The sequence below is a fragment of the Orbicella franksi genome, chromosome 10 (assembly GCF_964199315.1).
Source record: "Orbicella franksi chromosome 10, jaOrbFran1.1, whole genome shotgun sequence".
NCBI classification, from domain to species: Eukaryota; Metazoa; Cnidaria; class Anthozoa; order Scleractinia; family Merulinidae; genus Orbicella; species Orbicella franksi.
This window is the reverse complement of record NC_138154.1, coordinates 26,821,852-26,836,214: the sequence shown is the minus strand read 5'-3', so window position 1 is coordinate 26,836,214 and position 14,363 is coordinate 26,821,852. Positions and strand designations below refer to the sequence as shown.

General features: G+C 44.0%; 1 protein-coding gene and 2 pseudogenes across 2 annotated transcripts in view; 2 read left to right on the top strand and 1 right to left on the bottom strand.

The window, feature by feature from the left end:
- LOC145501893 (uncharacterized) overlaps nucleotides 1-14,363 on the bottom strand; it is a 41,774-nt gene that overhangs the window by 12,196 nt on the left and 15,215 nt on the right. The window contains exons 19-22 of the mRNA XM_081481287.1: nucleotides 7,550-7,666; nucleotides 5,909-6,045; nucleotides 4,473-4,665; nucleotides 810-1,037 (exon numbers count right to left, since the gene is read on the bottom strand). Of these exons, the coding sequence (XP_081337413.1) occupies nucleotides 810-1,037; nucleotides 4,473-4,665; nucleotides 5,909-6,045; nucleotides 7,550-7,666 (675 nt within the window). The remainder of the gene's footprint in view (nucleotides 1-809; nucleotides 1,038-4,472; nucleotides 4,666-5,908; nucleotides 6,046-7,549; nucleotides 7,667-14,363) is intronic.
- LOC145500146 (uncharacterized) lies at nucleotides 7,705-9,276 on the top strand (annotated as a pseudogene). Its single transcript, XR_014051023.1, has 2 exons — nucleotides 7,705-7,731; nucleotides 7,792-9,276. The product of XR_014051023.1 is annotated as an uncharacterized LOC145500146 (transcript).
- Nucleotides 9,866-12,332, top strand: LOC145501896 (uncharacterized; annotated as a pseudogene).

Below are 14,363 nucleotides of genomic sequence, written 5' to 3'. Positions count from 1 at the left end.
ATGCTCTTTATGGGTTAATTTGTGACGGTCACAAGCAATGTTTCTGTATTGTAGTAGACACTGGGTGCTTTAAAAAGGTAGAACCTGTATACAAGTCAAGTGGCCCATAAGCCCGGCGCTTATCCGCGGTTTCAGTAGCATAAAGCGACTAGGAGTATTTCTACTTCCCTCTGGATGGAATGCTAGTCCATCGCACTGTTCCCTCCAGGATTAAGTTCGCCGATGCAAATTAATACACCGGGGTGGAGATAGGAAATGTGACAGTAAAGTGTCTTGCCCAAGAATACAACACAATCAAGCCCCCGACCAGGACACGAATCCGGACCACTCGATTCGGAGCAGAGCGCACTTACTACGTACGAGGTCACCGCGCCTCCACACATTGGATGATTGTTGTGGGATATTTGTCCATTCATATTTGAGAGACTCTTAATTACCCTAGCGCAATGGTCTTAAAATACAAAGCCGGCGATCAAGGATCCTGTCCAGTCCGTGGTGGAGAGTCTTCAAGACTTTAATAGCCGTTGGTCATGCATTTGATTGTCGACCTTTCGAAACCCATTGTACTGTATTTAACGATTCACCTGAATCTGTTTTCTCTCTATCTATCTGCCAGCTTTTCTCAGTTTTTTTTTTCAGTTCCACGCTTCGAAACCAAGTTGTTCGTAAGCGCTATTCTGGCTCGATTTCCGCCGCTCATACGAGTTCGATCTACGTTCCTCCCTGAGAGAGAGTTCAGGGGAGGAGCGCGCGCTCCTTTCTCGAACAGCGGTTGGTAATCGAGCCTAAGCGTACGATCGTTGACTTACCATGTACGTTATAGTGAGGGTAGTAGCAAACACAAAAAAGCAGTTGATGTACTTGATGAGCATCAGTTTGCTGTTGGGTAAGATCACGAAGTTGACAAACAGATCGGCCAAATAGGCTTTAAGCGACTTTAAGCTGGCGCAGATACGCTGTCCAGCAGTCGGCGTGGGCTCAGCAATTTCTTCAATTTCAAAAGTGGCTTTGTTTTGGTCGCTTCCCTCTTCTTGTTCCTGCAAAAGAGATAACAGATTTTCAAAACAGTCAAATTTAATTCGAAGTGGTATGGTTTGATGTAATATTCCAAAATTTCTACATTGTTACCTTTTTAAACCAAGGGCAGTTCCTTTCAAGCGACATAAAGTGAAACCTGTACTAAGGACGTTCGCTCGAAAATTTTCCAACATTGATTTTTTGTGAGACTTTTACCAATGTAGGATGATGAGTTCGTTATGTCAGGTTCCTTAAATAACAAGTTCGCATTTAGCGACCATACTTTCACGCTCCTTGTAGCTGCAAGATGGCAGGATCCGTGGACAGAAATGGACAGAAATCTTGAATCTTTTTTTAACTTCCCACATTGATTTCTTGTTGATTTTTCGACCATGTGGAGACAATTTTAAATAAAATCTGTTTCTAGAAAGAAAATTAGGGGTAACCGAACATCCAAGATCGTTAAATCCAGGCAAAGCTATAGCAATGGCCTCTGCCCTATCATCGTTAATTTTATTACTTACCGCGCGCGCTCATGCATGACGTGGCGTGTGAATTTTGCATGCGCAGTAAGGATGCGCAGAAACAATTAGCGCGAACGTCCGAACACAGTTTTCGCGCGCTCTCTTGCTCATGCGATTCAGCGCGCACACAAGGATTAAAAAACAACAAATATGCCGTTGATACAGCGATTACTTTATTTGCTCAATGCCCGCACTAGCCGTGCTATTCTCTCTAGGGACACCGCACAAAATAGCCTTAGAACGCTGATTTCGTAACCCTAGCATACTGCGTGCAGTCCGTGGCAATTGATCACGTGTCCCAATGGTGGGACTCTTACATAAGGCCACCCTTGTCACGATAGCTCGTCCAGTCTTTTTTACGAATACGAATACTTCTTTTCGCGTCCCACCCACCTCCCCGCAGCGATGAACCAGCACTCTTCCAGGAGCTCCCCGCTCCTGACCGCCTTGGGCTGAGTCTCCCATATCTTATCTAGTCTAAGGCTTTGTTTGCGGATGGTCCTGGTGAGAATATATAACTATTTTTCTTCGTAATTGGACGCAGTGTGTTGATGGTTTTAGTCTTTTATTACAAAGGTATGTTAGAAAAGGTAACGATGCAGAGAACCCAGCAATTCTCAGAGTTTTCGTTGTTATCGAAAGAACCCCCAAAGAACCCAGCTAAATGCAGCGCATGCGTAGTAAACCAAAAAATTGCGACTGAATGCAATCAATCAATATATTTAACGTGGTCGGTACGCTTAGCTAAAAAAGCTAGTTTACAGGTACGCCACGAAAAAATAAACAGAAAAAAGAAATTATAAGAGCCTTTTGAAGGTATATAAATTTAAATAAATTAAGATTAAGAACTAGCTAATATCAAAATATAAGAATTAACAATGTAGTCACAAGTAAAATATATATGAAAATATGAACATTAAAAGCAGTAAAAATTGATTAAGGATAGATCCACTTCGCGCTCAGAGTCCCGTGAGAACTAATGTCTTTAAGTTGTTTTTAAAAGTAGTGTACGTTTGTATTTTTCGAGATTCGTCCGGTATAGCGTTCCACAATTTCGATGCAGCGTATCTCCATGATCGTAAGCCGAAAGTTGTTGATTGTACTTTTGGAAGGTCCAGTATTGTGGTGCCCCTAAAGTTATAAGTCGAGCACCTTACTGTTATAAGATCACGTAAACTTGCTGGTCTTGCATTGCTGGCCAGTATCTTGAAAACAGTGGACAATATTTTCGCTAATCGCTGTTCACGAAGACTTGAGAGACCGATACGCTTACAAAGTTCCTCATAAGGCTAGGACTTATCTTTAGAAACAAAACGGAGCGCTCGTTTGTTCACCATCTCTAACTTGTCAGCTGACTTCTTATTACACAAGTGCCACGTTTCGGAGCAGTAATTAAAGTGTGGTAGAATAAAAGCTTTGTAAAGATCCCTTCTAGTCTCAAAAGGCAACAGTTTCTGCATCCTTTTTAATACAGCGATCTGTTGACTGACTTTTCTGCATATTTTAGGGATGTGCTTTTCAAAATTTGATTTCTCATCAATTGTCACGCCAAGAAGTTCCATTGTGTTGGATATGGGAAGTTGTGACTCTTCGCACTTGAAAACTGGATCATCAGTTCCTTTATTTTTTCTCAACACCATCGCCTTGTATTTTGAACTGTTCCTCTTCATACCATTTCGCGCAAACCATATATCAGCACTGATAAGATCATTGTTGATTGTTTCTTCAACGTGGGAGAGTTCATTGTCAGCGTAAAAGATTTGAGTGTCGTCAGCGTAAGAACCGCTCATTAGAATTTCATGAAATGTGGCACGAAAATACTTAACTAAATAAATAACTGGAGTATTAAAAATTGAACTTTAACAAAGGAAATTCTAGATATTCCAGTGAAACTTCAACAAGGGATAACTAAAGTTGAATTGCTATCAAAATAGTGTTAACTTGCGAGCATCGTTACAAGCTTGTTGCATGCAAATTATAAAATCTAATGACTAGATTTTCTGCAATTAAACTAAACCGATTTTAAAGGCCTGTTGTTTATATTTATTCATGTTGCCATGGCAACAGCAGATACACCTTAGTCCAAAATGGCCGCCATTTAAGCATTTTTTTGTTTACTTGGAAATTAACCCTTGTTGCCTCGTTCTTAAACTCGAAATTCAAAAGAATATTTTCCCTTAAACGAGGCAACAAGGGCTAATTTGCAAGTAAACAAAAGAATACTAAAATTGCGCCCATTTTGGAATAAGGTGTGTACGTCAGCTTAACTACCAAAAAACCAAAATTTGAGTTGTTAACTTGATTGTTGCCATTTTTGACGACCAAAGGACCAAGGGTTTTAGAGAAAAAGGTGAATGAAACACAGGTATCAAAAACTGTGTTCAGCCACCTTAATACAGCAATCATTCTATTTACCCAATGCCCGCGCTATCTGTACTATTTTTTCTTTATAACTGAACACAGTGTATTGAAGTGCACCTCAAGAAGTTAGAGGGGAGGAAAACGTGTTATGCTTCTTTCGTGCTTAGCAACCTCTCACGTGCATCCATAACTCGATAGCTACACGCTGCACGCTTACAATTTTTTAACTGGAATTGGGCGAGATCAGGTTTGCGGGTGAGGACCGCAAACAGTTTGAACGAACTGTATAAGCTCTTTGAGGGGTTTCGTCGTCACATCAAAAACATTTACCAGGCCGGTTAATTCGTAACATTATGGTCATCGCTCTACGGAGATCAGTGTAGGCTATTGACTTTACTGAATTTAATCTTCCGATTATTTCCTATTCCGAGACTGAAGTTTTCAAGTTTGACAGTCTAACTCTTTACTAGTCACCAGGAGCTTTGTATAAATTCATGTGTCTGTCCGATTATTGACATTGAAGATTAGCCAATGAGCGCGCGATAATTTCTACAGTTATCATAAAAATACCTTGAGTTTGTTTTCCTCCTCTCGTTTCTTATCCTCTTCTTTCTTCTTGGCAAAAGCCTTAGCGCGTTCAGCCACCATTCTTTGTCTCTCCTCAGCTGTTTCAAGGATTTTCTTGCGGATTTGAGGATAGTGAGTGAGTACTTCGTCCAGGTCTTTTTTGGTTAACACAAAGACATCAGAATTTGTTTGTGCCCTGGAAAAATAGGAGTCATAAAGAAGTGTTACGACATCAAAGAAAAAAAGGCGCGAAAGCTATGAAAAGATGTTCAAAAGTTCTACAATGAAGCAATTTACTATTTTCTCGTTGGTACAATTAACGCCTTTTTGAGGTTTCTGATAATAACATCCTGGGAACTGAATCATACTCATTGAACTGCGGAACAAAAGACTGACTAAAATATGCAACGAGCAGTTTTTTTGAGCTAAGCTCAGCATATTGTTGGTGCATGTGAATGGGCAGCTAGGAAAAGATACAAAATCAAACTGTTAGAGCCTGTGTGATGCCAGATACGAAAAACCACTGACAACCCACCCTTTGGATGTGGCCAAAAAATATGTGGAAGAGTATTCCTCATCTAATGCAGCGGCACGAGAGGATTCAAAATCAACAAGCTAGAACATTTTACAATTATTCATACAAGTTGCTAAAAGAAAAGCTTTAACGCTTTTGTTCTAACAGCACGTGTGTCTAACCGACCTAGAATGACTTAAATCTCCCGCCAAAAGCCCGTAGTCCCTAAACGTCCCACGACACCCCGCCAGCCTCTCCATCGTGCCGTCAAATAATTATGACTGACCCCGGTGAGGAGGGTTACTCCTTTATATGGGCTATATAGGTATGTGCGGCCCCAAAGGGTGGAGTTTTTCAGTCGTTTTGGTCATGTAGGGTATCGATTTTGGTCATTTTGGTTATGAATAGGGTATGGTTTTAGCACTCTAGTCTTGATTTGGGTATGTTTCTTAGAAGAAGCTACCTTTTCATCTTCATCGATAAAACCGTCAACAAAAGCCCTTCATGACTTATGTTTGGGGCAACTGTGTCAGCCCCAACGGTCATAAATAGGCTATCGAAATTTTGGACAGGTCATAAATAGGGTAGCAAAAAACGCAGATTTTGGTCATAAATAGGGTAAGGGTTTTGGGAAGTGGGCCGCACATCCCCACCCAACTTTTCTGGAAGAACTCCTCCCCTCGGCTAACTGACTATATTCGTCCCTCAATCTTCAGAAATTACACTTTATGTTGTTCTCTCACCATCTTCTTCAAGGGAGATGAAAGTTTTCTTTAACAAGATCGGTTGTTCTCTCGGGGAACCTGATAAACCTTTCTTTATTTTATTGTTACTACAAATCGATCTATCGCTTGTAATAACTAGGTGGATTTTAAAACGTATGCTTCTGTGATTAACTTCAACCTTAAGATCTATTGGTTCTAACCTGATCGATGCTGTTCTGGGGCAACTGAATACAACGCTGATCTCTCCAAAGAATCTTCCTTCACCCATGGTGTCAAAGATAATAGGTTCATCGTGCTCAGAAACAACTTCCACAATGCCACGGTGGATAAAATACATCTACACGTATAAAATGTTGAGTTACATTAATAAGTTGTTTATGTCTTTGGCATGGTGAATAGGGCCTATACTTATAGAAGTAGACCTACCCACAAATATGCGGTTATTTTGGGAGATATTTAGAAGTTTCCGAGATATTTAGAAAATATTAAGATATTGAGAAAATTGAGGAATATGTAGAAATAATCCGAGCTTTTTGTATCTGAACCCTGTGTTTTCTTTGCTATTTTCGTGAAACAACACTCAGTTCTATCCCAGAAACATCCATTTCAGTGATTTCCCCGTCTAAAAATGCAAGAAAAGTTTCAAAATTTTGGCCCAAGTGATTCAAAATCGGTTTATTTATTTTTAAAACAAAATGATTTCTTTTTTTGTGATATTTAGAAAGTTTTTTGAGAATTTCCGGAAATATATATGGGTGGAAATTTGTGGGAAGGCCTAAATATAAGCTTTCAACCCTAGGCAAAATAAATAAAGCACAGAATAAAACTAAAGTCCATGCCAATGATTCCCGTATTTTAAGCTTAAGGTAGAATAAGAAGGGCAACATTTTATTTCAACCTCTCCTGCAATATTGATTGTAGCAAATTGGAAAGTGTTGTTCAACATTGCACGACAAGTGGTGAAAGTTGTGGCAACTAACATGTTAGACGGTAGATTTGAGTTCACCTTCGCCAACGTACGTACTGCTTGGCGCGACGATGCATATGCTGCAAGATTTGTTGGCCTTATTACTGAAGCAACTACTACTTCCAACGAAAAAGTAAATTTAAAACAACGCAAAGAAAATAAATCGGCCATTTTTGGCTCATCAGTTATCAAGCTTTCTTTCACTCAGTTCAAGATGGTAAAGAAATCATCGAAATATTATCTCTTAAACTGGTTGTTACAAATAGTCACTAGCTCACAACAAAAATTTCGTAGCTGATGAACCCGCGATACATAAATCTCTTCTTCCAAAATATGCTGTGGAGGCTCGCTCTTTATGCTCTCACCGGCAAGTTTAATATACTATACAAGTCGAAAAATAGCCTAAAATGTCCAGGTTCTCAACTTTTCCGGTGGAGGAAACCAGCTCCTCCCCCAGGACAAACGGCATTAATGGCGACTTTTGCTCCTCTCCAGTTGCAAATTTATTGGCAAGGGCCCGCGCCTCTTTTAGTACATGTTTTTACGCCGTAGTCAACAAGTCATAATTTTCTTTGTAAAATAACTGAGACACTACGCAAGCTCTCATTGACCGATAAGTGCATGTGTTTAAATGAGAGTACGTAAACACAGTTGTGATGTTTTAGCTTCGAGCGTATTCTTGAGAAATATTTATAAAACTAATAGAGTACTTTTTCCGTGTTTACACAGCCACATCTAAACACTCGGGGAATTGGGAGTATTTCTTGAAAGTTATGCAAACCCGAGACGTTATCGAGGGTAAGCGTTAACATAATTGAACAGCAGATGTGTGAGCTTATATTTGCGGTATTGAAGTATATCAAACCATCCTAACCTCTTGTCCAATATCTCCTTTTCGTACCACATACTCTTTGGCAAGAAAATAAACCGGCTTGACTTTCATGGACAGCATCTTCAAGAAACCGATCTCCGTGCCCTCGAATAAAGGTACCTGATCGGACGAAAAAAGAAACAGTTGTTTAGCGGATTAATGTGGCTAAATATCATTTAGGCAAGGTTAAACTCGAGCTAATGCAGCCAGCTAGCGTGCCCATCCAGCTAATATCATTTAGGCAGGTTAAATATGAGCTTATGCAGCCAGCGGTTTCCGCGTTTGGGAGTACGTGACCTGTGGGGCGGCCTTCAGGGGTTTATGGTTCATTGCATAATACTGTTGTAGTGTATTCTGCTGATTGTTGCGGATCCGTTGCACTGCTTTGCTCGCGAATCATTGCGGATTCTTGCCTCTTCGTTGCCTTTGTTCTCTTTCAAGAGCTGTTGTTTATCCTTGTTTATACGATAATGACGGCCAGGTCAACCCGTAACAGTCAAGCGGCGGCCTTCGATGCCATTGTTTCTGTTGCTGAGACGACTCGACCACGTTCCAATGATGCAAATCTCCCTCGATCAACTTCACAGACGCCGGTTGTTCCTTCGACGTCTCAAGCTCAGCCTGCTGATCAGCCTTCTCCCACTTTCTTGGCATCGGTTGTCAATGCGGTCAAGCAAGCCCTCGCGGCCGAGCAAGCTTCAAACCTGCCATTGACGCCTCCAGTTTCTTCATCCATGAGTGTACCGGAGGCAGCCATGCCTGGGGGCGTTCCTCCATCGTCTCTATCTTCTGGCCAGCTAGATGCTCAAGTCTCAGCCCTGGCAGCCTCTGGCGTTGGCTTTCCGCTAGTTTTGGCGGTCGCTGCGAGCGCTACGGCGCAAGGTAGGCCCAATTTTGTTGTGCCTTCATTTGTTTCTACGTTTGCCTGGCCAATACCCGCACTCGCAACTTCTTCGTCCAATTCCGCTATTGGGACCACGTCGCTCGCTCTCGGCGGTGTTTCTTCGCCGGCCCCGTCGCCTATACTGCATCAGGCTTTCGTGGTTGGCCCTGGGTTTTTGCCCATTCCAGCGAAGCTCATAAGCCAGATTGTGGCTGGGAAGTTTGTAGAGTTGAACGAGCTGCTTTCGGTCAACATAGTCTCGACTGAGTCCGAGCCTCAGTTGCTGCTCGACGGTCGGTTGGTGCTAACTTCGACACCTAAAAAACCTAAACGGCGCATTGAGGATATATCGACTTGGCTGGAGGCTTTCTCAGTGTACAGCCTCATTTTGTCGTCTCACTTCCCTCAGCGGTGGAGGGATTTGCTGCAATACCAGCTTTTAATTCTCCGCACATATCGCCAGTTCGCCGGTCGGGTTTGGTTGGCGTATGATCGGGCCTTCCGCGAACACGCTGCCGCAACGAACTTGACGGACTGGTCGGCCATAAATGTCCAGTTGTTTAATTTCCACGCGGCTGGGGCCTCTGTCCGTCCTGGCCGTGAATTGTCAGATGAATCCACGGAGCCACATGGAGCTTCGTCTTCCCACATTATTTGCAAATCGTGGAACTGAGGCCGTTGTGTTGCTCCTTCTTCATCATGCCATTTTGCACACAAATGCTCCAGCTGCTTTGGTCCGCACCGCGTTGGAGCTTGCCCTGGCGAGCCACCAAGCCAGTCCCGAGCTTCTCCCAAACGGCAAGCTGACTCTTCTCCTTCTCGCTCGAGCAGCAAGTCCAGGCGCTAAGCAATTGAAGTAGTAGACTTTAATACTTTTCATTAGGCCCTCCCATACTGTTTTGACTTTGTTGTTAGGGTGGAGGACTTCTAGCTGTAGGTTTAGGTGCGAATAGACACTATCAGATTGTTGTTTGTCATTTGCCGCGTTATGTTTGTTATTTCCCACCACACTATGTTGTTGTTCTTTCGTTTTAGGAGGGCATATTTACCACTTGTATTTTTTGACCTTTTGTGCTTGAATTAAATCTAGTCGCTTCAGTTTTATTTTCGTGGCATTTGTTATTTACCAGGATGTGCATCAATTAAGGGGTTTGGGTTGGGGTTAGATATTATGGAGCCAGTTATTGACTCCTGTTCTATTTGTGTTCCTTCCCTAGTTCCTCTCTCCCCAGTTTCAGCAGTCACTCCTCTGCAGGCGGAGCAGTTTGCCTGGGAGTTGCGGCTCCATCCCCATCAACAGCAGGTTCATTTTGTATTGGATGGAATCCGTCACGGGTTCAAATTGGGCTTCTGCCCGGCCCAAAAGCTTAAGGCGGCTAAGAAAAACAAACCATCTGCGCACCAGCATCAGTCTGTCATTGACGACTATTTAGCCAATGAGGTGTCGTTGGGAAGGGTGGCTGGCCCGATCGATTCCTCCCCCCTTCCCCAACCTCCAAGTCAGTAGCTTTGGTGTTATTCCAAAGAAGGGCCAACCAGGAAAGTGGCGCCTCATTGTGGACTTGTCTTCCCCAGGGGGGGCTAGTGTCAATGATGGGATCAACCCAGATGAGTTTACCCTCCACTACATAACTGTGGATCAAAATATTCGCCTAGTGTCTCGACTGGGAAAGGGGGCCCCCATGGCTAAGTTCGATGTCGAGGCTGCTTACCGCAATGTTCCTGTTCATCCATCTGACCGTTATTTGCTGGGGATGAAGTGGCGTAATCAATACTATGTGGATCTGGCTCTCCCCTTTGGCCTTCGATCAGCTCCTTTCATCTTCAATGCGATAACAGACATGGTTGAGTGGATCCTCGTGCATTCTTACCAGATTCCAGACCTGCTGCACTACCTCGACGACTTCATCACTGCTGGCCCTCCTGAGTCATCTCAGTGTGCGCACAACCTGAGTATTGCAGTGTCAGTATGCAGACGTTTGGGCTTGCCACTTCACCCTGGCAAGTGTGTGGGCCCTTCAACTGTGCTCGTGGTCCTAGGTATTGAGCTGGATTCCGTTAATCAAATTACTCGTCTCCCCACCGAGAAATTGTCCGCTTTGCGAGATCTCATTACTTCTTGGCTTTCTCGAAAATGGTGCAGTAGGCAGGAGTTAGAATCTCTCATTGGCCATCTGCATCATGCGGCGAAAGTGGTCTGGCCTGGGAGAACTTTCTTACGTCGCATGATCGACTTGTTATGCTGCTTTCGCAAAAGGGATCACCCAGTTCGCCTTAACAGGGAATTTCACTTGGACCTCCTGTGGTGGCACCAATTCTTGTCGGATTGGCACGGTGTTAACTTTTGGCTGTTCCCAGGTTTATTGCCAGAGGCAGATGTCGAGGTGGCTTCTGATGCAGCTGGATCAATTGGTTATGGAGCATACCTCAAGGGCCTTTGGTTTGCTGGTTCCTGGGCTCCTTCTCAACTACGGCAGCCCATTGCTTATAAGGAGCTCTTTCCAGTTGTCATCGCTGCTCGTGTTTGGGGACACATGTGGTGCAAGAAGCACGTCCTTTTCCGTTCAGACAACGATGCTGTCGTCCATGTGTTGAATTCCAGGACTTCTAAAGTGCCTTGTTTGATGCGATTACTGTGCAGCCTGCTTCTTGCAGCCGCTCATCATAGTTTTTCCTTTTCTGCCCAACATGTACCTGGGGTGAACAATCAGATAGCTGATGCTTTGTCTCGCTTTCGTTGGCAGGACTTCAGGCAGTTGGTCCCGGATGCACAGCTTCACCCTACTTGGATCCCGCCGGAGCTTCTGGCGGACTTGACTTCTCTGCCCTAGAGCTACAGTGCTTTTCCTTTCTGTCTCAAGGTCTCGCCCCCTCGACACGCCGTTCATACGCTTCAGCACAATCGAAGTTCATTTCCTTTTGCCGTCAGCTTGGCAAGTTACATCCTTCAGGGTCCCCATGCCCAGCAGACGAATGGACACTTTGCCTCTTTGTCACGTTTCTTGCGAGAACCATTCAGCACTCCTCTATCAAGGTGTATTTGTCTGGGGTTAGAGCCCTTCATATTGAACAAGGGTTCCCCGACCCACTTATGAATTGCCTTCGTCTTCAACGGGTTGTGCGTGGAATCAAGCGCTGTCAAGGTTCTCCTTCTTCTTCGCGACTTCCCATTACTGATGACCTGATGTTGGTTATTTGGGGGTCTCTGGACCTTTACCTCCCGGACCATTGCATGTTCTGGGCAGCTTTTTCATTGGGATATTTTGGCTTCCTACGCGCTTCCGAGTTCACTGTTCCCAACCTGTCTAGCTTCTCTTCATCTCTGCACTTGGGTGTTCAGGATGTTGTGGTGGATTCACCTTTGGCCCCATCATGCATGCGCATTAAGATTAAAGGTTCCAAGACTGATCCATTTCGGAAGGGCTGTCTCATTCACATCGGCGTTGGTAGGCATCCATTGTGTGCAGTGCATGCTCTTATGACTTACCTTGCGCTCAGGGGTGATGCTCCAGGCCCCCTGTTTTTGTTCCAGAGTGGTCAGCCCCTCTCACGTTCTGTGTTGACGGATTGGCTTCGGCAGATCATGGTCTCCGCCAGGATTCCTGGTAACTTCTCGAGCCATAGCTTTCGTATAGGGGCTGCTACTGTCTCTGCTCGCAATGGAGTACCGGATCATTTGATTCAGTCCATGGGCCGCTGGTCAAGCAATGCCTATCAGCTCTACATTAGGACCCCGTCAGATGCCTTAGCTGCCCTCTCTAAAAAATTGGCTTGAGGAAAGCATTTGCGCTACCTGGAACGCTTTTTGGAGCTTATCTCTGGTTGCTGTAGCATGATGTTCCTGGGTCTTTCTTTTGGACTTGCAGTCCACCGTGGCTAGCTTCCTAGGTATGTGTTTATTTTGCATTTGCCCCTTTATACCAGCTGATTGTTGCTTGGGGGTAGGTTTGGGGGATTGGAGGTACCATGTCACCCTGTCCCCGGGTCCCTCCTTTCTCCAAGCACCAGGAGAAGGGTTTTATCTGGGTGGTTCCTGCTTTCCAAGGTTGCCATGGATACCTCCTAGCGGCTTATGGCTTTGGCACCCCGCTAACCTTTAAGGCACCAGTTCCCAAGCTCATCTATTTGTGATGAGTTTAAATGTGGCTAAATATCATTTAGGCAAGGTTAAACTCGAGCTAATGCAGCCAGCTAGCGTGCCCATCCAGCTAATATCATTTAGGTAAGTTAAATATGAGCTTATGCAGCCAGCGGTTTCCGCGTTTGGGAGTACGTGACCTGTGGGGCGGCCTTCAGGGGTTTATGGTTCATTGCATAATACTGTTGTAGTGTATTCTGCTGATTGTTGTGGATCAGTTGCTCGCGAATCATTGCGGATTCTTGCACCCTCTCCTCCCTCCCGTTTTGTTCTTGGTCAGGGTAAGTATTCTCCAGGTAAGTAGATTCCACTGAATTTCTTTCAGTGTGACGGTGCAGGTTAGCGGACGCTCATTGGGTGGTTCCTGCTTTCCAGGGTTGCCATGGATACCTCCTAGCGGCTTATGGCTTTGGTACCCCGCTAACCTTTAAGGCACCAGTTCCCAAGCTCATCTATTTGTGATGAGTTTAAATCTTTTTCGGGATTTAATTAAACTACATGCATGACATCTCGTCGTTCATTTTGGCAAACTATGAAGGACATTAAATATTATTAGAAGCTAGCCATCATAATTGTATAGCGTGGCAGGTTTGCCTTTAGGAACTTTTTCATAGGACTAAGTATGTAAGCTGAAACCGATTCTATCGTTACCCAACCAAAACATTTAGCTAGAGAACGCAGCTTTAATTATGCGGTCGGTTAGGCCTACCGTCCACACTAATCCGTTAAGAAAACGGAGGTTTTCGAAAACGCTCTTCAAACCGGAGGTATGTGAAAACGCCGGCTTTACGTTTTAATGTGGCCGGAAAACATTGTGGAAAACGGAGCTTTTCTAGCCTACAGTGCGGGCGTCTTATTGGGGCGAGTTAGCGTTACAACCTTGCGACCGTCATGTTAGACCGCCATGTTAGACGGTGGGGGATGGGGGAGGGGAAAAATGAGAGGACGCGAGATTTTCTTCGCTCCACCCCTCCCCTATCCTTCCTCTTGCCTATCATTCACCCCCTTGGTAAAACTTTCTTTCTCTCTCCAGTCTTCCACTGCATGAAAAATTCAAGATGGCGGCTACACTTTTTACGATGTGAGCGCTCGCTCGAAAAAATCTCGCCTGCTCTGCAGGCTAGAGCTTTTCGAAAACGATGGCGTAACGATAATCATTTGGTTTCCCTGTCCGAGATCTGAGATTATTTATTTGCTTCAAACAGACGCTGTCTGATTAAGCAAAGCATAATGCTCTCCTGGTACTCTCAGTACCAGGAGAGCAGAAACTACGCATAAATGAGAACAGGTTGTAGAAGACATAAAGAATGGCGTAACTGATGTTGCAAGAACAAGACACTTCGCTGGCCGGTTCCTGAATGATATAAATCTTGAATTTTGATACCCAACTTTGTTTTCTAAGATGTCATTAATCGCCTCTCTAGCTCGATACATCGTGTTATGTCATTGCTTGTTTATAAACAATTACTGGATGAGGTTTTTGTGATATCCAGAATAATCGCATCTATAACGAAAATCTCGATCGTGATTGGTTCTCCGCGAGCCTATTTGCCACGTAATCGGCGCGCGATCATGTAGGTGTACAATTACAGGTATCCAATTTGAACTTTTTGTAACTGGACACCTGTAATTGGATACCCACGTGATTCGCAAGTCAATTGCGCGCGCTTTAATGGCTTTTTTCGCAATGTTTCCTACAGTTGTCAAAACATATGAAACGCGCTACATATGTTTTCGCTCAAAAGAAGTTCTCAAAAGACATTTTTAATTGCGAAATTTGTTATAGATACGATTAA